This window comes from Syzygium oleosum, unplaced genomic scaffold (genome assembly GCF_021117445.2).
Source record: "Syzygium oleosum isolate NSW1041296 unplaced genomic scaffold, Sole_v2.1 Sole_v2.01, whole genome shotgun sequence".
NCBI lineage: Eukaryota > Viridiplantae > Streptophyta > Magnoliopsida > Myrtales > Myrtaceae > Syzygium > Syzygium oleosum.
The window spans coordinates 20359946-20383432 of NW_026607485.1; the positions used below are offsets into that span (position 1 = coordinate 20359946).

At 40.5% G+C, this 23487-nt stretch overlaps 2 protein-coding genes across 2 annotated transcripts; one reads left to right on the top strand and one right to left on the bottom strand.

Moving 5' to 3' along the window:
- The first annotated feature begins 667 nt into the window (after positions 1 to 667).
- Positions 668 to 5054, top strand: LOC130137741 (uncharacterized). The gene is made up of 4 exons (XM_056309734.1): positions 668 to 749; positions 1312 to 1461; positions 1697 to 3279; positions 4144 to 5054. The coding sequence occupies exons 1-4, from the start codon at positions 690 to 692 to the stop codon at positions 5039 to 5041; spliced, it is 2691 nt and encodes an 896-aa protein (XP_056165709.1). The 5' UTR covers positions 668 to 689; the 3' UTR covers positions 5042 to 5054.
- A 32-nt stretch (positions 5055 to 5086) lies between these two features.
- LOC115688406 (disease resistance protein L6-like) lies at positions 5087 to 12414 on the bottom strand. Its single transcript, XM_030614216.2, has 6 exons — positions 11420 to 12414; positions 9873 to 10998; positions 9465 to 9767; positions 8954 to 9380; positions 7493 to 8828; positions 5087 to 5434 (listed from the first exon to the last, which is right to left on the bottom strand). Exons 1-5 carry the CDS (start codon positions 12226 to 12228, stop codon positions 7549 to 7551), a joined length of 3945 nt encoding a protein of 1314 aa, XP_030470076.2. The 5' UTR covers positions 12229 to 12414; the 3' UTR covers positions 5087 to 5434; positions 7493 to 7548.
- Between the last annotated feature and the right edge of the window lie 11073 nt (positions 12415 to 23487).

Sequence of the window (23487 nt, forward strand, 5' to 3'; positions counted from 1 at the left end):
AATTGTGATTTTTCCTCACCCACCCCATATTTTCCTCCCCATCTTCCAAACAAAATCTTAAAGAATTTGCAGATGAATATTTTAACATTTATTTGGTCCTAATACGCGTGCTATTCCGAAGGACTAGTCAGTCTTTCAGTGCATCTGACTAATTCCTTTATACTATCTTAATGCCTTTTTTGCCTTCTTTAACTTGAGAAGTGCTTCGAACATGGAAGGACTGAAGGACTAAAGCACGTGCAAGCTGTTTTTTCTCTAATCATTATGACTAATTTGATCCACTGGAATTCTTTAAGAAAACAGATGGGAATATTTTCATGCTTGTCTTTGCGAAATCATGATTTTTACCTTGACAACAATCTGGACATTTTGGGAGGACTACACTTGTTTGGATGTTACCCAGTGCATATTACACAAAGCAATCATACAGGTCGCTACAAAGTTCCTCATGCCTACTTTATGTGGTGGCCTGACACCATTCCTTACTCTTGGGGCCCAGGTAGCTTTGTTTTCTTATGATGCTCCTAATACCAACTCCCACCTAGGAATGAAGAATGCCTTGCGTGCTGTTGCAAGTTAGCATGGTGTGAGTGAATGCACACGAGCAAACACTTCTTCGAAATTTTGTATAGTGAGTGGTGTTGTTAATTTCATGACAGGCAAGCATTTGGTGTAAAAAGCATCTACAGATGACGATTATGTCAATGGAGGAATCTCAGGAAGAAGAACATTGCAAGATGTTCTATGGGGTAACTTATCTCTTGTTGCTACTTGATTCTCTTTAGTATCTTCCTTAGCAAAAATGCAATACTGCTAGGCGTAGAAGAGAGCTTTCTCTATTTTTGGGGGGTGAGGAGTGGGAAGTTTTTGGGGGATGGGTGATGGGGAGGGCTGGAGTTGGGGAATTGCAAGCAGAGAGGGGTAAGTGGAAATCGCGGCTGGCTCTTGTCTCGCCATTGCACTGAATTGTTTGGGACTGTGTTGGGAGCTTAGACAAAGTACAAGATGAAGCTAAAAGTTTGACTGAATTTATTTTTACTAGACTATCTTACTTCAGTTCCAATCTATCTTAAACTTATAGTAGGAAATCCCAGCTTCAATACACTGTGCATGGCTCTGGCAACTGAAACCTGTGCACGGAGGAAGAAAGGAAAATATTCTGCATTAATAATTCTCTGAGTAGGTAAAGGACCTTAAATTAAATTGGGGAAAAATATGTATCATCTATTACTGTCGGATGCTATCATGTATCTTCTTCTTCTGGCCAAATGCTTTTCTCTATCTTTGACATTCTGAAACTCTCTAGTGCAGCTGCTTCTAGATGTACTTACTTTCTGCAGTGCAAGCTTTACTGCTTTGGTGCAGTATCCTTCGCTAACAGACAATACACTAATGAACGTTTTGGAGAGTTCATTATTGGAACAACTGAATTTAACAAAAGATTCATTGTTGGGGACTGAGGTACTTATTTACGGCATTAAGTATTGCCTTCCAATCATCTCTTTCATATTTTATTTCTATTCTTAATTCAACAACTGTAGATTAGATACTTCCGGGCCTCATTTCCAGAATCTCGGATAGGTTAAACTCTGAAAACATGGAATTCTTCTCTTTATTCTTTTCCTATGGAACAGGGGAAGCATATGCCTTTATTTTGCCATTTTTGATAAAATAATTAAGTTCATGTTTGATGCAGAGAATCCAATCCGTTAGCTCAGAAATAGTGAAGGTTGCACATACAGTCATCAATTCGGTTGTAAAATTATGTGAAGATTATTGCCAGTCTGGGAACCATTTGCGAGAAAGATCTGAGAAAGACCCGAGTACCATGGATACAGAAGGGGCTAGTGACATAAATTATGTTGCTAACATGGCAAAACATACAGTAGAAAAACTGTGTGAATTGGGAACTATTGCAGCTAGTGGTGGTGGAACTCTGGTCAGCATTCTGAATGTCACTTGGAAAGGTGTTGTCACACTTCTACAGATAGGAAAAGCAGCACTAGAAGTCAATTTTAATGTAGCAGATATTATTTTGACTCTTATTTCACTAGCCAATGAATCTCTGAGATGTGCAGCTGAGAATTGGTCTTTGCTGAAGGAATCTATTTCTCAAGCAGAAGCTAGACGGTCATTTGTTCCTGTAAAGTTTTACCTCGTTAATGCTGTGAAAATAGTCTCCCTGTATCCATTACAATCATATGGTGTTCACAGGCAGTTAACACACTGTGCCCTGATGATTGCAAATATGAAAATTCAAATGTGCCATGAGGAGCACCTAAAAATTGCTAGTGAGGTATTGTCTGAACTTTTGGATCAAACATCCATGAATTTATTCAACTCCTTGCTGAATTCTGATGAAGTGAACAAGGAGATGAAGTTTGAAATTCTGGATTGTTTGTTCAGCAATGAGACCTATATCGATGAGAACTCAAATGCTGTTAATTGCACTAAGGCAGTGGATAAAATCTTCTCAGCGAACTCCAAGGTTATGTTTGGGACAAGACTACCTTCGCTTGGCCGGATTCTGTTACTTGCTTGTCTCTTGAGATCTTCTCGCAATATTGAAGGAGATGTACGACTTGGGATAACCAGAAAGCTTGGATGGCTTTTCGACATACTTGTCCATGCAGAAGTATATCCTTCCATCCTCTCAATGTTGATACCCCAACTATATGGTACTAAGAAGACCCCGGAGTTGGTCTGGGAGACTGTGTTTGCTTCTCTTATACATTCCCTCAAATCTTTCATGATTGTGGCCTACTCTAGTACGGCATGGGGAGAAGTGGAGGCTTTCTTGCTTGACAACTTCTTCCATCCTCACTTTCTTTGTTGGGAGATTATAATGGAGCTGTGGTGCTTTATGATGCGCTATGCTGAAACCGATGTGGTAAATGATGTTATTGATAAACTCTGCTCGTGTCTCAAATCTTTGGCTTCTGTCGAAGCTGTTTTTGTTGACGATTCTTCCCTGAGAAAAGTGGCCAGATCAATAAATATGCTGGTTTCTTGTGGTACAACATCTGTGGCAGACAGGGTTTATAACTTTGTTACTAGTGGTGGTGTATCTCTGTCTTCATCAGTCATGAATGTAGCCTTGCTTGCGGAAGGTTTTTCGCTAAATTTGCTTTCAGACAACTTGAGAGGAATCGCTAAACAAAGGATAATCAGTGATTATGATGAATTCATTGGAGGTTTTAGCGGCATGCTCCTCAACGCTTGCCCTTCTAGGCTGCTGGGGGCTCCACTCTTTGTGTTGTGTGCTTCTTTGCCATCTCTGTAAGTCCCTTTGCATTTTGGAAGAGAAGTTCCGATCAGAAGAAAAATAGGCATTAATTATATTGCCAATGTTTACTGAATAATAACTATCATAATAGGAAACTTTCTTATTGTTCGAAGCAGTTTGCAATAAATAATTGTAGCACAAAACCGTAGCATCCATTACATGCATTTGCAATTTTTTTTGGTCCCACGACTATTCACGGGTCTCTTCCCATAAAGGCCCATATGCCATTATTGCTTGGCCCATTTAACTCCTTCAATCACAAGGTTTCGCAGAGGAGCTATTATCCCCGAGCTATCTAAACCCAATGCGGCATCGGGAGTTATTTGTTAGCCAGGACTTCTTCTTATGGCTAGATCTAATCCCCTGGTTCCAGCAGACAGGAAAAAGAATTTCACGCCCTTCCTTGCCTGACCCTGAGATGTGGATCATCCAAGGGCAAGGAATGGATAATGAAATGAATGAGACTCATTCGTAGGAACAAAGAGAAGCAGATCTGTTCTGTATCCATTAAGTACCAATATGCAATGGGGGTTGATCCTTTTCTATCAGATAGGAAGGGCTGTTTCACAAAATCATTCTTCAATTCCTGACAAATCTGTTTGTCTATTTTCCTCTGCTGGGCTCAATGATAAATGTTTGCTTAGTATTACTTTATTTACTTTTTTGTTCAATAGAAGATTCTTTTCAGTTCATTTCATGAGGTTTTTCCCTTTTACAGTGAAACACAAATTTTGTCAATTTGTTTCCAGCACTGCATGATCGCTGAACTCTAACAACACCTTTTGACCTAGTGAATTCAGGTTAAGTAGCAATTGTTATTATCATTGAAATCTGAATCAACTTTTTACATTCTCTAGCCAGGTTGCCGAATCTGACGTTGACGAGAAGACAGTAAAGTTCCTAGCTGATATTCTGCAGAGCTGCACCCGTTCTCCAGAGAATGTGGCAAGTGACATTTGCCTTAAGCTTTTGGGTCAAACACTGGCGATAGTTTCTAACATGACACATCTATATGCATGTAATGGCATGGACGAAGTCATCATGAAGCTGCAAAACCTGTTTATCACAAGGCCATTGGCAGCTGATGCCAAGCTGTACCAGTGCAAAGTTGATTTGGCTCTTTTCATGGCAGGACTTGGTCATATAGAAATAGAAGAAAGAGATGAATGTCCAAAGAGCACTGCTATTTGGGAGCTGTATCATATGTTACTAAGAGAACAGCACTGGGCTCTCACACATTTGGCAATTAAAGCATTTGGACATTTTGCTGCAAGAACCTCCTGCAATCAGCTTTGGAGATTTGTGCCACAAAATGCTGCTCTATCATACGATTTATCGCAAGGAAATGAGGCAAATGAGGAAAGATTTATGTCTGAATTCAAGAAATTTCTCGAGAAAGAAGTTGCCCTTCTTAAAACTTTTCCCTGCACTGAGCAGCTTCAGATGCTGAGAAAAGAGGCTTTGATCCTTAAGGTCACAACTCAAAAGAGTCCAACTATTGACGTGGAAGCTATTAGGCATGAAAGAGCAGAATCGATTTGTGAAAATAGATCCAACAAGAAGAGGAAGGTTCCTGACGAGATCAGCAAGGGTGTTGAATTGCTGCAGAGTGGTTTGAAGGCCATTTCTGATGGTCTTTCCTTGTGGGAGAAGGCTGAGGCTTGCCCCTCAGAACTTCATGATAAGTTTTTAGTTAATTTTTCTTGCCTCGAGGATGTGATTACTCACTTAGCTGGCCTTGCTCGTATGGATTAATGTTGTGGATTAATACTGCCTGCTACAAATACTTCATAAACAGACTAACGCAAGGTCTCGTTCTCCTTCACTGTTTACATAGAAAAGATCATACTCGTATAATTCAGCGTTAGACCAGTTCAGTCCTCTGTTCAGTAACGAAATTGACTACTCAATTGCTCACTTTGAAAAAAAAGAAACCAATGTTTCAAAGAGACATGCTGGGACGGGGCAGTAATATTTCTGGTCCATGTTCCGCAAATTTCACTTAGGTACATCGTTTTAATTTGATTTGGCTGGGAGTGTGCCAACCATGGAGATGTTTTTTTGAGTGACTTTCTACAGTTGGCATCTTGTGGGTACAATGGCACAAGATTCTCTCCTGTCTATCAGCATATGTGATCCTGTGTTGGAGTCTTGGAGACAGAAGAAGAGAAGTCATCCACTCCATCAGGAAACCAGAAGGCATTTCCTGGTAAGTATATTTACTGGGATTATATGGAGGCATTGCTTGTGGCATTGTATATGTCGTGTGAAATTTTTACAGTGAGTGGCGTTTCATGGTAGGTCTACTCTACAATTGTGGCTTGTTCTGGTGTGCCCCTTAACTTGTGGTGGGGTGCCCTTTACTTTGTCCGTGTATCACCTTTTATAGACAGACAACATATTAGTAGCTCTTGCTTTTGTTTACATTGAGAAAACTGTAAAAGCACAATTCAAATTTCAAAGCTAAAATCAAATTTAAAATGCTAATGTCTTTAATGGCTGAGTATGTAAAGTAAAACTCCGTCAAATCTCCTTTTATTTTACCATCAAACTATATTGAATGGAACATAGGATAGTCAGTCTCCGAAGTTTGAAGTTGAGCACCTTGACCCCCAACTCTTTAGCTCATTAGTATCTTTTCTAAAATCTTGAGCTTGATTTCAATCAAATTATTGTCTTGCCTGTCGTACCCGACGTCATTCATAGGGGATTTAAGGTACTTGAAGATTAACATCTTCGTCAAAGACGTGTGAGAATTCACCAACCAATGTCTTAAACCTGTTTGGTTCCTGCGTATTCTCATAAATGTTCTATTTAATTTACATCGAGAATGAAAATGGCTTTGAAAATATGTTTGACAACAAATAGTTTCCAAGTGAAATCAAGGGAAAATGTCTCCAAAAATGATTTAAAATTGAGCAAATCTTATTTGTATTTCAGTGCTTCATTTCAAACGAGAACATGGACAGGTTAAATATCAAAAGAATAGCCTCTATTTTAACTTGATGTCGATAGAAGCATATCTTCACAACTTCTCGTTCCTGAAAAATCTTCATGAACAGTTTTAAACATGTTTTGATGGAAATGCGAAATGAAAACAATAAAGTGTTAGTGGAAAGGAGTGAAAACCAAAACAGCTCTCTGAAACCGGACTCAGATGTTCTTCTTGATGTCAAATTTTTCGAACTCTATTTGCTTAGCATATGTGAAACGTGGAGAAGAACACATGAAACACAAGACACTGTTGATGCTATGGCTGTTGTTTCACTCAAATTAAGCCTCATGGTTTATTCCATGGTTCATCGTTTGGACGCAAAATTGATGGTTGTGTGATTATCATGTTTAATTGTTAAGTACTGTTTAGCAAGTGGTAGTTTTAAGCAAAAAAATTTCGGATCCTGTGAAACAGCACATGAAATCTAATTCCTCATTTTATCCTAATCCCTGTCAAGTTCTGATTTTAGATATTAGCCACTCGAGTTCTGATTTTGATGTTAGTCATCTGACTTATTTTCTTAAATGTGTACATCTCACTAAACAAGTTTGATTTTATAAGATCTGGTAAAGAAGCATAGAAAACCCTTAGGAGTGAAACAATGTTGCGAATGTTAAGAGCATTCAGCATTTTATACCTATGACCAAATATCTTTATGTTTGTCATCATGTACTACACTTGAACCAAATTTGACTTAAATCGAGCTCAAGGATAAAAGAAATGAACTTGAGAAACTTTGATATCGAGTTCAAGTAATTTTACTGTATTCTCTTGGTGTCATGTTTTGAATTGTGTTTTACTGATTTGTTGTCATTGATAAATGAGATGTACTCTACTCTGTTATTTACTTTGTATGTCGAATATGTCAGTAGTTATTAGGTATATAAAAATTTTCTTGTTCACATAGATTTTTTATTTAAAAAAAGCACAGTAACCCAAAATTTATGGACTCACAGTCCATTCTGGGTTGAAAAGAGACAAGGTGGTTTTGAGTTCAAAATGTGAGAAACTGGTATCCACAGGGAGATAACCCAACCCATCCTATGCCATGCAAACTCCTTATCCACGTTAGTTTTATAAATTTATCAAAATGAGAACCTGAATTTCTAGGTCTAGCATTTAATTTATTTTAGGAAACTACACGCAAGGCTTTAACAATTAATTCAAGCTAAAAATTACAACTTTCACAAAGGGCGAGGGCAAGAAAGAAGTACATTTAAGGTGCCAAATAGCCTCATTAACTGAGATCCCTTTGGTGTTCATGCTATTACCAACTCAGATTCTTAAAAAGCCCACTGACTTGCCAATGCTGTTGAAGAACTCTCTCTTTTGCAAGACACACATTAGGCGAAGATTCTGCCTCACATCCATACACAGTTAGATCCTTCAGGGAATTCAAATCCTCTATTCCATGAATGCTGTGAATCTTCTCACATTTGGATACATTCAAAACTTTCAGCTTCTTCAAGTTTGATAGTTTTGGCAATCTTTGCAAGGAAATGCAATGTTGAATCCACAACTCTTCCAAGCATTCTAATTCTTCCAGACCTCGAATCTCAAACATGTTTGTGCAATGAAGTAGCCTCAACTCCCTCAATTTCGGCAAGTTTGACAGATCAGGCATTCTCTGGAGGAACTCACAGGTCGAAACCTTCAGTGTGGATATATTTTGCAATTGTTCGAGCCCATCGAGATTTTCTATTTTGCACCTTTGTATATCCAAATGTTTGAGTGATACTAGGCCCCGAAGTCCTTCAATCTCTGTCACCTGTGTCTCGGCAAGAGCAAATATTAACAAGTTTTCCAAATTTGAAACTCTCGGTAATGCTTTTATTGAAACACAATTTCGGATGGATAACTCTGTCAAACTAGTGGGAAGCATTGGCAGGGATTTGAGGTTTACACAGGACAGGAGCTCGAGTTTCTTGAGACCTGAAAGTGAGCCTAAAGATGGAGGCAGAGAGACGATATTTGAAAGGGACAATTTTAAGTGCTCCAATCTGGATAAGTTCCCAATCCAACTGGGGCCGGGAGTTTGTAGAAGGTGAGATGGGTCTCTAGAGGAACTCAAATCCAAGTCCAAGTCTCTTAAGTTGATGAGGTTCGAGAGATCAGGAATAGTGCTTGTTGATCGTGATTCGATTTGTAGACTGGTTAGGCTTGCTGGAAGTTTTGGTATTCTCGTTATGGCAGTTCTTGATAATCTCAAGATTCTCAAAGAGGGAAGGCACACAAAATTACTAGGAATTTCCTCTAAGCTCTCACTCTTTAAGGCATGTAGTTCCTCGAGTTTCTTTGCCATTCCTATAGCATCAGGTAACTTTCTTATGCAACTTCCATCAATTCTCAGCACTTTCAAATTCTTCAGATTACCTATCGAATCAGGTAATTCAGTAATTCCTGTGCTTGATAAATCCAGCTCAACCAGTGATTGCAAATACCCCACTGATTCTGGTAGTCTCTCCACCCACTCTAGTTGGTTTGAAGACAAATCTTCGCGCTCCGCTTCCACTCCTGTCAAATCTCTAGACTGAGTCATTCCTGTGCCTGCAGTAAACTTTCAGAGGTTAATATATGCCTAGTAAAAAATCAGAACATGTTTATCTTAATCCCGTAGCTGTTTTTCTTCATCATATAAAACTCTAAAATTTGTGTTTCATTCTAATACGTACTTGGGTATGTGGAATTAGTTGACAGTTGACGGAGAGCCCACTTTGATGTGTACTCTCTCGGGTTGATCTTGTGATGCATTTGTGAGACCGTTGATACTCTTGAATTCCAATGGGTAGCTTTTAAAGTATCTAGCTTCTCCGTACTTTGTGACATAGGATCATCTTTCTGAGAAGGTACATTCCTGATGAACTCTTCAAGATCCTCCTGGAAACTTAGGTTATGCCAGGAGTTGTGTTTCAAACAATAACATCCTTGGATATTCAAATGAGTGAGGCACTTCAAGTGAATAATTGATGGATCAATATGAAACAAACGCAAACACCCTTGGAGAATCAATCTTTGCAGGCTTCCATAAGCTGATAAGTCTGGAGTTTTGGTCAACTGGTTGCAGTGGGAAAGATTCAGAACTTTCAGTTTCTTAGCCATCTGGATAGAAATTTTATTAAAATGGATGAAGGCAGAGAGATGCAGAAACATAACAAAAATATTCTACTCCTGAACTTAAGTTACCTCAATCTGCTTCCAGCCTTTCCATTTGTGTGTTATTTTGCTCCATGACAGGTCAAGAACCACTAGATTTGTAGGATGAAAATTAGTAGCTACAAAATCTGGTGGACAATTTTTCCAAGAAAGCCATCTTAGGTTTGAGAAATGATGCTCAAAGTCTCCAACAAAGTATGCGCTATGCATTTGGAGGAATCTTAGATGTGAGAGGCTTGAAAATTCTTCACAAGTAAAGTTCTGGTTCTTTAAGGCAGTCTCAGAACCGTGAGTATAATAGTTCAAAACAAGTGCTTCAACAGCTTCTGTCCCCTGTGGACATGGAGCATGTCTCGTGATCAAAAGAAATCAAGGTTAAGGAAGGATTACAAGTAGCTTTTTCAGCAATCAGAATTGGTGATCAAGTCAAAATTTTACCTTCTTACTTTTCAGCACATCTAGTGCTTCCTTGTCAATCCACAACCTACTACGCCTTCCAGGATCTTTGCGATTCTCACGGCGAACAATCTCCCTACCAAGGTCTCTAAGTTGATCGTGCATGGATAGCTCATCATTGTCTCCAATTTTAACTAAAGACATTAGGAGAAGGACTTCTATACCATACTCTGGATAAAATTTACAGTCATCCCACATATAAAAAGCATTTGCTCTGTTCCTTTTGTTAAAGAAACATGCAATATCGAGAAATATTTGTTTTTGTTCATCATCCAATGCTTCGTAACTTATCATCAGTTTCTTCTCAACTTCCTTATGTGGGACATCTTTCAACCTTTCCAAAGTACCTTCCCATACTGCCTTGCTTTTGCCACACAAGAAGGAACCTATGACCTCAATTGCCAAAGGAAGCCCTCCAGTGGTGAGGGCTACCTCTTTTGACAGAGTCATGTAGTCTTCTGGAGGAGAGGTTGTTCTGAAGGCGTGTCTACTGAATAGTTGCAAGGCTTGTGCGCGGTTTAATTCGGCGACTTCATAAATCCAGTCACCTTCGTAGTGATCTGGAACTTCAGGGTAACCTTCCTTTCTAGTGCTAAAGATGCTCCTGTCTCTCGTCGTAACTAGAATCCTACTTCCTGAACCAAACCAATCATGTTTTCCTGCTAGTGCCTTGAGTTGATCCCTGTGGTCAACATCGTCGAGAAGAATGAGAACTCTCTTATTCTGAAACCTTTCTCTGATCATGTTGATCCCTTCGTCAACGTTAAGAGGTCCTATGAATTTATAACCGAGGATGTCAACTGTTAGTTGTTTCTGTAAAGTTGGAAGACCATGGGCTTTCGCTGTTTCTCGGACATCAGCGATGAAACTGCAACTTTCGAAATGAGAAGAAAGGCGGTTGTAGACAACCTTGGCTAGAGTCGTCTTGCCGATCCCTCCCATTCCGCATATTCCAACCATACGTACACCCTCTGAACCAACCTCTAGCAACCTCGTTACTTGTTCAACGGGATCATCAATTCCCACTATATGGTCACTCACATTTAGATAATTGATCTTCAATTCAATCAAAACCTTCTGAACAATCGACTTAATGAGTTCTCCATGTCTGCAACAAACATGAAATTTGTAACAGAAGGATAAGTAAGAAAGGGAGATTATCTATTCAGTTACTGAAACACATGAAGGTACTTGAGTTCCATCATTTGTCCCTGTAATTTTGCTCAAACATGCTGTGTTGAGTTGTGTCAAAGTACAGCCCCGAACTACTCTTACCAGATCTTGATATAAATCCATCACTCTGTATGATTTCTTGTTACGATGGTGGATAAAATTACAGTTGCAAGAGGCTACTAACTATGGGCTTTAGTCGTTAAAAATGCTGTAATCGACAGCTTTGATTTAACATTGGCTAAAGGTAAGGTTGAATTTCCAGAATCATCAGTTGTATAATGCAGTGACACAAAATCATAAAAACTCGCTGGCCTGTCAACAAGAAAAATGCTAAACAAGTGTCGATAAGGAATTACCCTCTAGATTTTACTTCCCATGCTTTCAATTTAGATACTTCCATAAGAGCCTCCCTCCATTCCAGGACTGTTCTAGAGCCATGCTTTTTCTCGTGTTGGCGGAGAGCTCTCTTGTATGTACTAGTCTTGAGCTTAACATCGGAGGGTTCCACATCATAAAAGATGGGAAATATCTGTCGTTGAGGCAACGATCTCTTGCTTTTCACCATCTGTGCAAGCTCGCTCAGGCACCACTCGCTATTAGCATAGTTCTTGGACAAAACGGGTATGTAGATTCTCGAGTTCTGGATCACTTGATGAAGCTCGTCACCAATGTGTTTTCCGACTCTGAGCTCTTCTGCATCTCTGAAGGTGCGAATCCCGGAATGAACCAGGTCCTGGTAGAGGCAATCGGTGAAGCTATTGCGAGTATCGGGTCCTCTAAAACTCAAGAACACCTCGTAATCGATCCCTTGCCTCGGTGCAGCCGGTGGTGAGTCGTCCGTAGCAGCGCGCGACTCATCCAGATCGTGCTCTGCGCTTGTTTTCTTCCTCTTGAACAACACGCCCCACAGAAAAGCAAATGCTAGGACTGTGACTGTGACTGCTGCAAGAACGATGAAATGCGCCGGATCATTTGATTTCTTACCTACATGCTCTTCCATTGTTGCGCTTCTGCTGCGTCGGATCTTCCGAAGAAGCACTAACAGGAGAAAATCCACCAATGTGATTGCTTTGCAGGCGAAAAGGAGGAAACCAGATGAAACCGAAACGTTGTTGCAGAACATGGCAAACAATATATGAGATGTCCACAAGTTTGGCTTGGTCATCGCTTGACTCTTTCATGAAGTCAATGTTCAATGTCTACAGCAGGCTGTGTGACGTGTGTGGACAGCCTTTATGTGCTTAGCAAGTACTCAATAATTTCTAATCTCACGACGGACCAACAGATTAGTCGGGTACTTTAAGAGATTCTGACGTCCAACTTTCTCGGGTACTCAAAACACCCAAACTTTTTTTGCTCAGTAAATATTCAATACTTACTATCGCCACCATAAACTGCATACTCAAATCCTAATTGACGCCCGAAATTGCTTCGACCTTGTTTTGCTCAAGCCATTAGACTTCTCATTCGTGTACATGCACCCTGCCTCAGGTAACAGCAGATGCAAATGTAGTCGTGCCGGAGAGTATATTTGATGCGACGTAAGCATCTAAGCATTCCGTTCTTATGGATGTGCTTGGACCAGTCTCGAAACGAAATTGAGTCCCTTGCGCGTAACGAAATGATCAAACCCAACCGTGCTTATTACTATGTTACGACTGGTTTTGTTCGTCACACCGGTCATGAAATCTAAGCATCTAATCATTCCGTTCTTATGGATGTACTTGGATCACTCTCAAAACGAAATTGCGTCCCTTGCGCGTAACGAAATGATCAAACTTGACCGTGTTTATTTCTATGTCACGACTGGTTTCGTTCGTCACACCAGTCGTGAAATCGGAGTCTCCATGTTACTCGATCTTGAACGAGCTATGCATCTTGACCTGGCCCAACCCTGCATCGACATCGACTGGTATATGCCTAAGCAAACGAGGTACGATACGGAGGGATCTCACGTGCGCCAGAAGAAAGGTCAAATGTCTTGCAAGTAAAAAACAAAACAGGGGTCGACAATTTCGTCCTTTATTTTTTGACATGTGAAGGGACAAATGGTGACATCCATTTGGGAATCTTTGGTAGGACAAGCACTTCAATCCGAGTTTCCCAAAGCGTCTAGCAAGTCTTGGTCTTTTGTTTTCAGGACGATTGAATCTTTCAACATCTGATCGTGAACGGGCATACATGGTATGGTGTTTCCACTTTTTTTAATTGAAGTCTTCGCATATGGTCTTCTGTTTTTAGTAGGTTAGAAATCTCGTACTAGAACTTGTCTTTCCGTATAAAGAATTTTGTTTCATCCACTGTCGGCGTTTACATAATTACCAAGCATCATTTGAATCACCTGTATTCATCTTATGATGAGTTAACTCTAATGGTGCACAAGCACAGCTATCACGGTCTTCTCTTCCTACCAATAGGCTTAGTATTTCTAGGCCTTAATCTTGACATTATGCATGTAATACCATCCTGAACTAGCCAAAGCTAACTTAGGACTTGAGGGAATTTTGCTGGGATAATTACCAAAAAAGACTTTAAACCTATTTGTACAAATGCAAATTCAGTATTAAACCTTTCAATTTGGTTAATTTAGTCATAAACATTTTAATAATTTGCCAATGTAATCATTCTGGTCAATTTTGGTCAACAAACACCAACGTGGATGTCCACCATTCTAAGTGGTATGATCAACGCCGACATAAATAATTTTTTGCATTTATTTTTACTCTTTTTGAATTCTTTATAAATTTTTTGAATCTATTTTTTTTCTTTTTCTTTTCTTTTTTCCCTCTTCCTTCGCCGGTCACCATGCCGGTAACCAACGACAGGCTGGTTTGGGCGAGGGCCCCCGTGCGCTCACCGATCACTAGCGAGGGCGTCGGGCCCTTGCCCAGATCCAGGCGAGGGCCGAAACCCTTGTCTGTTGGCTGGCGAGGGAGCGGCAGCCCTCACCTGGATCTGGGCGAGGCCGTTGGCCCTCGCCTATGGCCGATGAGGGCACAGGGGCCCTCGCCCAGATCCAAGCGAGGATCGCCGGGCCTCACCTGTGGCCGGCGATGGTCGGTCGGTAACCTCGCCGGCCAATTGGTTCTGGGAAAAGGAAAAAAAAAGATAAAAAAAAATTTAAATCTGAAAAAATTATTAAAAAATTATAAAATTTGTTCACGTCGGCGCCGGCGGTCTTACGTGACACCGCCAACATTCATGTCAGCAATTTCCAGCCTAAATTGGCCAGATGGACAGTATCAATGTGAAAAAGGTTTAGGACTAAATTGGTCCAATTAAAATGTTTAAGACTTAATTGGTACCAATACGATAGGTTTAGGACTTTTTTGGTACTTTTCTCTCTTTTAATGGAATGACATAAATAGAGATCTAGCATTCATGGTCACTACATAAAACACAATCCCCGAGTGACAACTCTATTAATTGCAGTGTAAAACCTTGGTCTCGTATCTTCTCCATCACCAGCAAGGTGGGGAAAAAAGAATGAGGAAGAGATTGAGAACACCTAAGACAATTCTTCTCCTACTACTGGCACTGACCCTTTTCAAGATTCAAATGGCGACCGCCTTCCATGTCTATGTCATAAACAACTTGGGAGACGACACAAATCTGACCACGCATTGCCGATTGACAGAGACCGATTTGGGCACTCGGGTCTTGGAATTCGGAGCGGCTTTCGATTGGGAATTCGAGATCACGATCGGGCATGTGGCCGAGTACTGGTGCGACATGAGCTGGGCCAGCTCCCATGGAGACTTTCAGGTGTTCTACGAGCCGAGGGACGCTTTAAGGTGCGGCGACCAGAAGTGCTATTGGCGCATCGACAGGGACGGATTGTATCTCTACATCAAAAGCGATGATGATTATGAGTTGCAATTTCGCTGGCCTTAGCTGTATATGTTGAGTTGGTAACTCAACATGAATAAAGGGGAGTGATAATTTTTTGGTCCAGCTGTTCTGCTTTTGATGGAAAGACACTGTTTTTCATTCCTCTTTTGCTTTGATCAATTATTGTTGTGCTAGATTGCACCACCGGGTAAGGATAAGATTGATTCCTCTTTTGATGTTAAAAAGCACAAGATCAAAAGAGGAGAAGAGACGCTTCCGATTCACGAAGGAATAGGACGAAATAGATGAGTCTGTTTGTTTGAAGGAAAATCATTTTCCGTCTTTCTCATGTTTGGACGACGGAAAGCTAATCGATTTACAGAAAACATTTTTCAGGAATTGAAAACAAGTTTAAATTTGGGAAAAATTTCTTCCCTTCTGGCTAAAATTAGCCGAATATTATTAAAAAATGTCCACGTCAGTGCCAGCCGTGCCATGTAGGAAGTCAGCGATTTCGAGATAAAATTGACCGGATGGACTTAATTAGCAAAACGTAAAAAGGTTTAGGACTAAATTGACACAAATGTAATAAGTTTAAGACTTTTTCGGTAATTATCCCATTTTTCTCGATTTTAATTTTTCAAAAATAAGCTTCACATGAGTTCGTTTCACCTACTGGTAAACTATAGTAAGTGTTGGCAAGTATCAAAAGGCTAATGATAAACAAAAAAGACTGGTAACTTTTTTCCCAGTAAAATGTTAATAACTTATCAATAGTATTAGGAAATCACCAACTCCTTTCATACGTTGCAAATTGGCAATTTTTTTACTGACTTACCAACTTTTATTTGCATGAATTACCAAAGTCTTTGAATTCACCAACCCTCACATGGAATTATCATTCTAAATTAAAGTGATTACCAACTTTTGTCGTATTAAGTTATTAACTAGTTTCCAATTACCACATCTTGTTTGAGTTATCTACCAATGTTTAATTATTTTTCTAAATTAGCAACTCTTTTATGACGTTACCATTTTTTTTATTTGTCTTGATTAGCAACCTTTTAAATTTGCTAATTCTTTTCTTAAGCCCAACATGAAAAAGCGGGTATGTATTTTTTAAAGGCAAACAAAGTACATCGAAAGACAAGACAAAGAAAACCAAAAAAGAAGGAAATCCTTGAACACCTAGTCAACCAGCCGAAATAGTTTACCGGCATTCATACATTAGACTTGGCAAGGAAAATCAATCAACCCGTGTATCACGGTTATGACCAAGTAAAAGCGATGTAATCGATTCCTAATTGCACCAACCGTTGCCTTTTCTTTTCTTGAAAAACAAGTACCATTTCAATCCAACACCAAGTTGGAGACGCCGAACCTAGACGCACACCGTCGAAAGGCAAAACCGTAACTACAGATGGAAATCTAGGCATGTGCTTATCACTGATGATGCGGTGTGATTCGGTGATCGATCGCCGATCATTTCGCTTGGATGCAGTCACAAATCCGTTATTGAAGGACGAGCATGTGATTATCTTTGCCAACTATGCAATGATGATATGCTTTGATTTCTTGTTTATGGTTTGTTTTGAAGCTCTGTGGGCTTGCTTTGTTATTATGACTTTTGAGATTTTCTATCTTACGAATGAAAATTTGTTTTGATCAAAAAGAAAATCCAACACCAAAGTTATATCCACCAACACAAAGCAAACAATTTATACGCATGCTATCATGATTTATTGCCATGCTTGCCACAATCTATAGGAAAATACCTCGAAATATATTTTTTTTTATGAAAAGGGCTAAAGCCGTATACAAATTTTTTTTTCTTTTGAAACGGCTCGGAGTATTGAACCAATCATCAACCAATATAATATGCAAAAAAAAATATATACTTTAATGGTTATGTCCCCCGCTGAACTCGCAGTTATCCACCAGTTTCGGACCTATACGAAACGTGCCCCTACAATCGCCTCAATTTTCGGTACCATGTTCTTGCTTTCTTTTCGCGTATATAAACCGAATCGATCGAAACCCAAGCAAAACCAACGATGACTTCTCTTCGCATTGCTCTCCTCTTAGTATTGGTAACAACGAAGAGCGCAAGCGCGAGGAAACTCTCAGAAAACGTCGAAGATGCGACGGTCGACGAGCCAGTTGTTAGTGTGGTGAGCGCGCTGCCGAACGGCACGCAAGCCATGCAGATCCGTTGCAAGCCCAAGGGCTCAGCCGCGGTGATCGACCAGGCGCTGAGTGCGGGGCGGGGATGTAGTTGGACGGCCAGGGAGAAGGCGCTGTACCGGTGCGAGGCGGTGTGGACGAGGATGTTCGCGGCATGGCACGCGTTCCAGCCCCACCGCGATGCGGGGCGCGGCCGGGTGGTTTGGCTGGTCAGGGAGGAAGGGTTCTTCCTCGGGGTGAATGGGACCGGTTGGGTCAGGAAGGCCGTGTGGGAATCCGAGTGAAGGAATTTTGAGTGAGTTGTAGTACTTCTCTAATGATGTCAACAGTCCCTATATGATGGTTATAGTCACTAAATCACTCAAGGAAATCCACTCTTGAGAAGTTCTCAAGAGTATAGTGTCTTATCCTCCATGAGTTTGAAATCCTCTATTTTTGGGCTATGGAATTTGCTGAAAATTGATAAGAAAATTGAATTTTTCATTTTAGGAAAGGTTTATTGTGGTTTTCGAGGGCGCGCTGGACCTAGGTCGCACGCAACCCGAGTGGCCCGAACCGTGCCGGAAGGCCCGTTTCACTCAAGATATTTATCAAACACTCGGACCCAGCCCACTAGGCCTAATTTCACTTGTCACAAAGCTTGCCTCCAAAATGCCCTCATTTCCACCCTTAATCACAAATAAATTGCTGTAGTCCACAACTTTACAAGTACTACAACTGCCCTAGCCTGAAGATTTCATTTGTGGACTCGAATAGGGGTTTAGAGATGTCGCCAGTTTCAGGAGCCCAAGTCTTCAATTCACAAAGAAAAGAACAAAAAAACCCAATAGATTAGGCCTTGTCAGGTCCAGCCTATTACTCAATCGTTACACTTGTGCAGTAGTTATCAACCGGTGCGCTTGCATCGAGCATAAACAATCATGCGTTAATGTGGGATTAGTTTGATGTTCCTTCTGTTTTCGTCCAATGGTAAAGTCTTGACGTTCAAAGAGTTCTGGAGGATCTATGATTAAGCGCCATTATCAACCTCATAGCCCGGATCAAGTCGGCCGAACCCAAGGACATTGTTTTCGATCTGGTAACGAACCTAGACAACCGGTCAAGCCCGACCCGAGGAGCCAGCCTCGTCCGGCCCCGCCTACGATGACCTCTCTAGTGCCAAGAGGTGGAGGTTGCCTTTTCAATGTACTCATATGTATTTGCAAATCCACAAAAAAGGAGTGGGCAAGTGGAGGCATGGCAACATCACGAAGCCACTAGTTACTAGTCACTACTGACATTACGTATGTCAGTAGTGAATTCGTATTGGAGTTAGCTAATTTAAGGTGTCGGAAAGAAAGAAGATAAGAAAAGCTGATATTTATAAATAGTAAATGAAAAGTCATAAAATTGTTGGGACTCGGTGATTACTAACGAGTTTTGGGAAAATTAGAATACCGATAACCTTTTTCACCAATAGTTTTTTTAATAATTATTAGCTCTTTCAGAAATTTACCAATGAAAATAGTTTTGTCGTCAGGAGCTTCTCTTTTTCGTATCTCAATTAAATCTTACGAATCTAACACCATAAAAAAATTGGAAATGTAATGCCTCAGAAAACCCACCAATGCTCTTTGTTTTTACAGGAAGGTACATAAATTTTCTCTCGTTTCCAATTTACCAAATCTGAGCAGAATTGAAAGACATTTCCTTCCCGAGACGGCTCTGTTTGCTGAGACCGCTGATCAATCTTTCATTTACAAGAAACTCTCCATTAATAACTCGCGTCTGTCACCAACCATCAATCTTCACCCTATAAAAGAGGCTCGAGCTAGAGACTCCCTGCGTGCATGCAAAGACCAAGCAAATCAGGAAGGAGCATCTTCTAGCGCGCCAACCTCACCTGATCGAATCTAATGGAGAACCGAAGACGGCGAGGACTTGTGTCATGTTTGTGGTGCTTTTCGTCCTCACTGTGCACGGCGGAGCTGCACGTCCTGTGAGGAGCGGCAGCGATCGGACGCTGAAAGAGCAAAATGAACTGCAAGCACCGGATGCGGCGGCAGCAGGACCGGTAGGGACTGGAGGAAGTGGCGTGGGCGATCAGAAGAACTTCCTGCCGCTCGGTGGCGTCGGGATGGGCGCCGGAATGGGTGTGTTGGAAGCGAGTGTCGGAAGAATCGACTAACCTGTTCGATGCACTCCAAACTAGTTTTCCAGGATCGTACGTTGAATCACCAGCAAACGATGAACGAATCTACTTCACGTTAGTCCGAATACAATCATAGGGAAAGTATTCTTATTTCACAGCGTTAATGCCGATTGTCTTCTCAAAGTAGATACGGAATCCTTATACGTCGAGAGAGAGAGTTCTAATTATCTCTTGTATATTATTCATCTTTTGAGGAAGTTATCTTAACTTCCCTTGAGAAACTCTCCTCGCACCTCTTCAAAAGGTGTCTCTCAGACACAATTCTTATTAGAGCAAATGGTGTCCCTTGGACACACACATCATGGGCTAACCGACGAAATATAACATCTCCCATTCGCACATGATGGGCTTGATGATGCTCTATCAAGAACATAAGGCATTCAACATTCATCTACCTTAGAAACAATTCATACTGGCAGGAAAGCCGTGCGACCAGTGAGTACACATGCACTTGGGAGCTCTAATTATGCACCTGTTAGGGACAACATAATGGCTACAACCCCAAAAATAAATAAAAAATTGATGTCTCACAGTGCCCCAGACATATTTTGTACATCAGTCCAAGTATACCTATCCCTTAAAGGCTATACTTGACTTTTCTCAAGAACACCATGTATTTACAATTATTTCCGAAAGCCATTGAAGGCGAAATAATTGGTCGACCAGTAAACACATATGATAGATGTAAAACAACAATAGTCTTCCTTCGCACTCATGTCTCTCTCCATTTCGGAACAACTGCTTTCCTAGACACGTCCCATAAAGCCATATCTATTCATGACCGCCGGTAACATGCTAAAGTAGCAACATTGATGTTCTATTTTGAGAACATAGTCAGAAGTAATATAGGGTACAAAGTAAGGTAAATTATAAATTACCTTAAGGACTCACACGATGAATAAATAGGGATTATTGTACTCATCTCCCTTTTTGGTCAAATAAAACACATGTAGTATGAATTACATGCTATAGTGGATTTCTCTTTCTATAAGAGCGTATGTCATTTATTAATCATATCCACTATACGAATCTTAGCCTAAACATAGTCACATGCTTCTTACGTACTCATGTTTAGCCCGAGTGCTATATCAGCTCGCTTTCCACAGCGCCCAATTTAGTACTCGCATCCGGCTACCTTCAAGCATACATGATTGTGGGATTATCATGTTCGGTCTTATCACATACGAATAACAGACCTCATCTTGATTCCAATCAAGGCGACATTAAATCGTTTTATGTACTAAACTGCTCTTCCAACATTTATAGTACATATCGTCTCATCTCAACCCGCTTACTATAGCGTTTGAGGTGATTGCTCGTGTGAGTGAGCCAATCATTGCTTGGTGATGTACCTTTCAACAATATAAGTGTGTTTGTGCTAGTCTCATAACATTGTACTAATTGATAAAACATCAATTCATTAACAAACAAGTACAATACATATACACACATAATCCAGTGATCCTCAACAATATTACATATCATAATCACATTCTACGTAATCCTAGAGACATCCCGTGGGTCAAGAACACGTCTCTTAGAACAGCCTTTGTAAATGGATCAACAACCATCCTGTTGGTTGAAATATATTGCAGGACTACTTCCTTCTGCGCTATTATATCTCTGATGAAGTTATTCTTTATGTCAATGTGCTTCGTCCTACCATGGTACTTGGGATCTTTCACATAGACAATGGCTGCTTGACTATCGCAATATACTGTCACTGGTCTTGGGACATCAGTGACAATGGCTAAATTTTCCAAGAAATGTTTTAGCCATACTGCTTCTTGCACTACAGCAGAACATGCAATAAATTCTGCCTCCATCGTAGATAAAGCTATGCATGTCTGTTTCTTGCTATTCCAAGAAATTGCCCCATCATTAAGCAAGAATGCATATCCAGACGTCGATTTACGCTCATCTAGGTCTCCTCCCCAATCAGCATCAGAGTATCCTAATAAGCGTAGATCACTCCCTTGATAGCAAAGTCGATAGTCTATAGTGCCTTTCAAGTATCTCAGGATCCTCTTAACTGCTTTCCAGTGTGCTGGACCAGGATTTGATTGATATCGGCTCACTAACCCCACAGCATGACATATGTCAGGTCGAGTACACATCATAGCATACATCAAACTTCCGACAGCACTAGCGTAAGGAACTGTTACCATTTCTTTCTTTTCTTATGAAGTCTTAGGACACATCTTAGTACTCAGGCCTTCGCCTTGCATGACAGGGATATCAATGGGATTACAGTGCTGCATATTGAAGCGTTCAAGAATCTTCATTATATAAGACTCTTGTGACATAGCAAGGAGTTTCTTTGATCGATCTCTTTCAATCTTAACTCCCAATATATATGTAGCTTCTCCCATGTCCTTCATTTCAAAATTAGAGGACAACCATTCTTTTATGGTTATAACCAAACCCTTGTCATTCCCAGCCAACAGAATATCATCTACATAAAGAGATAAAATCATAAATTTATCCTCGAACCGTTTGATATACACACAGTGATCCTCTTCGATCATCGTGAACCCAAAAGAAGTTATGACTCGATGAAAACGAAAATACCGCTGTCTAGATGATTGCTTAAGGTCATATATTGAGCGATAAAGTTTGCAAACTTTACGCTCCTGACCTTCAGCAATGAAACCTATCGATTGCTTCATATAGATTTCTTCATCTAGTTCTCCATTGAGAAATGCTGTCTTTACATCCATTTGATGTAATTCTAGGTCCAAATGTGCAACAATGGCTAGGATAAGGCGTATAGAGGCAAACCTTACAACTGATGAAAAAGTTTCCTCATAGTCTATACCCTCTTGTTGAGTATAGCCTTTCGCCACAAGGCGAGCCTTATATTTTTCAATAGATCCATCCACCCTTCGCTTAATCTTGAAAACCCATTTGTTTCCAATAGCCTTGCGATCAGGTGGTAGATCAACCAAGTCCCAAACGTGGTTTGTCCTCATAGACTCAATTTCATCTTCTAAAGCTTTTCTCCATTCTTCCTTGTCAGGAGATGAGAGAGCCTCTTGAACTGTTTTAGGCTCCACATCGTCTTGTGGAGCAATCATAAATGCTTCCCCTTCAATCTCAAATCGACGACAGGGAATACATTTACGATTACTTTTACGCAATTGAACTTCTTGAGAATTCAGTTCGCCTGGCGACGCTACACTCCCACTAGGTCTTGTATGTTGAGGTAAATCTGTATTTCCCTCAATAACACTAGTGGGTGTGTTATCGGGATCTTCCATCTCATGTAATTGGAAGTCCTTATCGATCTCACCTCTACTAGGAAAATCGTTCTCCAAGAACGTGACATCTCGCGACTCCATTTTAGTCACACTTCCATCAGCTTGTTCACCTATGAACACGTACCCTTTGGAGTGTTCAGAGTATCTTATAAAGATACACTTCTTCCCTCTAGGGCTTAATTTTCCATATTTATGGGAAGAATCGTGAACATATGCTGCACACCCCCAAGGTCGTAGATAATTTAAGTCTGGTTTTCTACCGGTCCACAATTCATAAGGGGTGGAAGTGACTGACTTAGAGAGGACACGGTTAAGTATATAAGTAGCAGTCAATAACGCATCTCCCCAATATGAGACAGGTTGATTTGCCTGCGCCATCATAGACTTAACCATTTACAATAGGGTTCTATTCCTTCTCTCTGCAACCCCATTTTGTTGCGGAATACCAGGAATAGTTAATTGTCTTACAATTCCCTTTTCATCACAAAGAGCCTTGAATTGCTCAGATAGATACTCACGTCCGCGATCGGTTCTCAATGCCTTTATTGTTTTGTTCAACTTATTCTGTACCAAAGCAATATATCGTCTAAAGCAATCCAATGCTTCGGACTTATGGGAGATCAGAAAGACATAACCAAAACGCGTGAAGTCATCTATAAAAGTGATGAAATATGAGGCTCCATGCCTCGCCCTCACATTCAATGGACCACAAATGTCAGAATGTATGAGTTGTAATGGAAGTTCAGCTCTGGTTCCTTTACCAAATGGTTTTCTAGTTGTTTTTCCCGCCAAACAATGTTCACATACAGGTAGATCAACATTAGCGAGTGACCCTAAAAGTCCTTCTCTTGCTAATCGTTTCATTCTTTGTAACCCAATGTGACCCAGTCTAGCATGCCAAGTACTTGCATCAATCTCCTCATTACTAGAAGATGCAATTAAAGAAAAACAACCATCA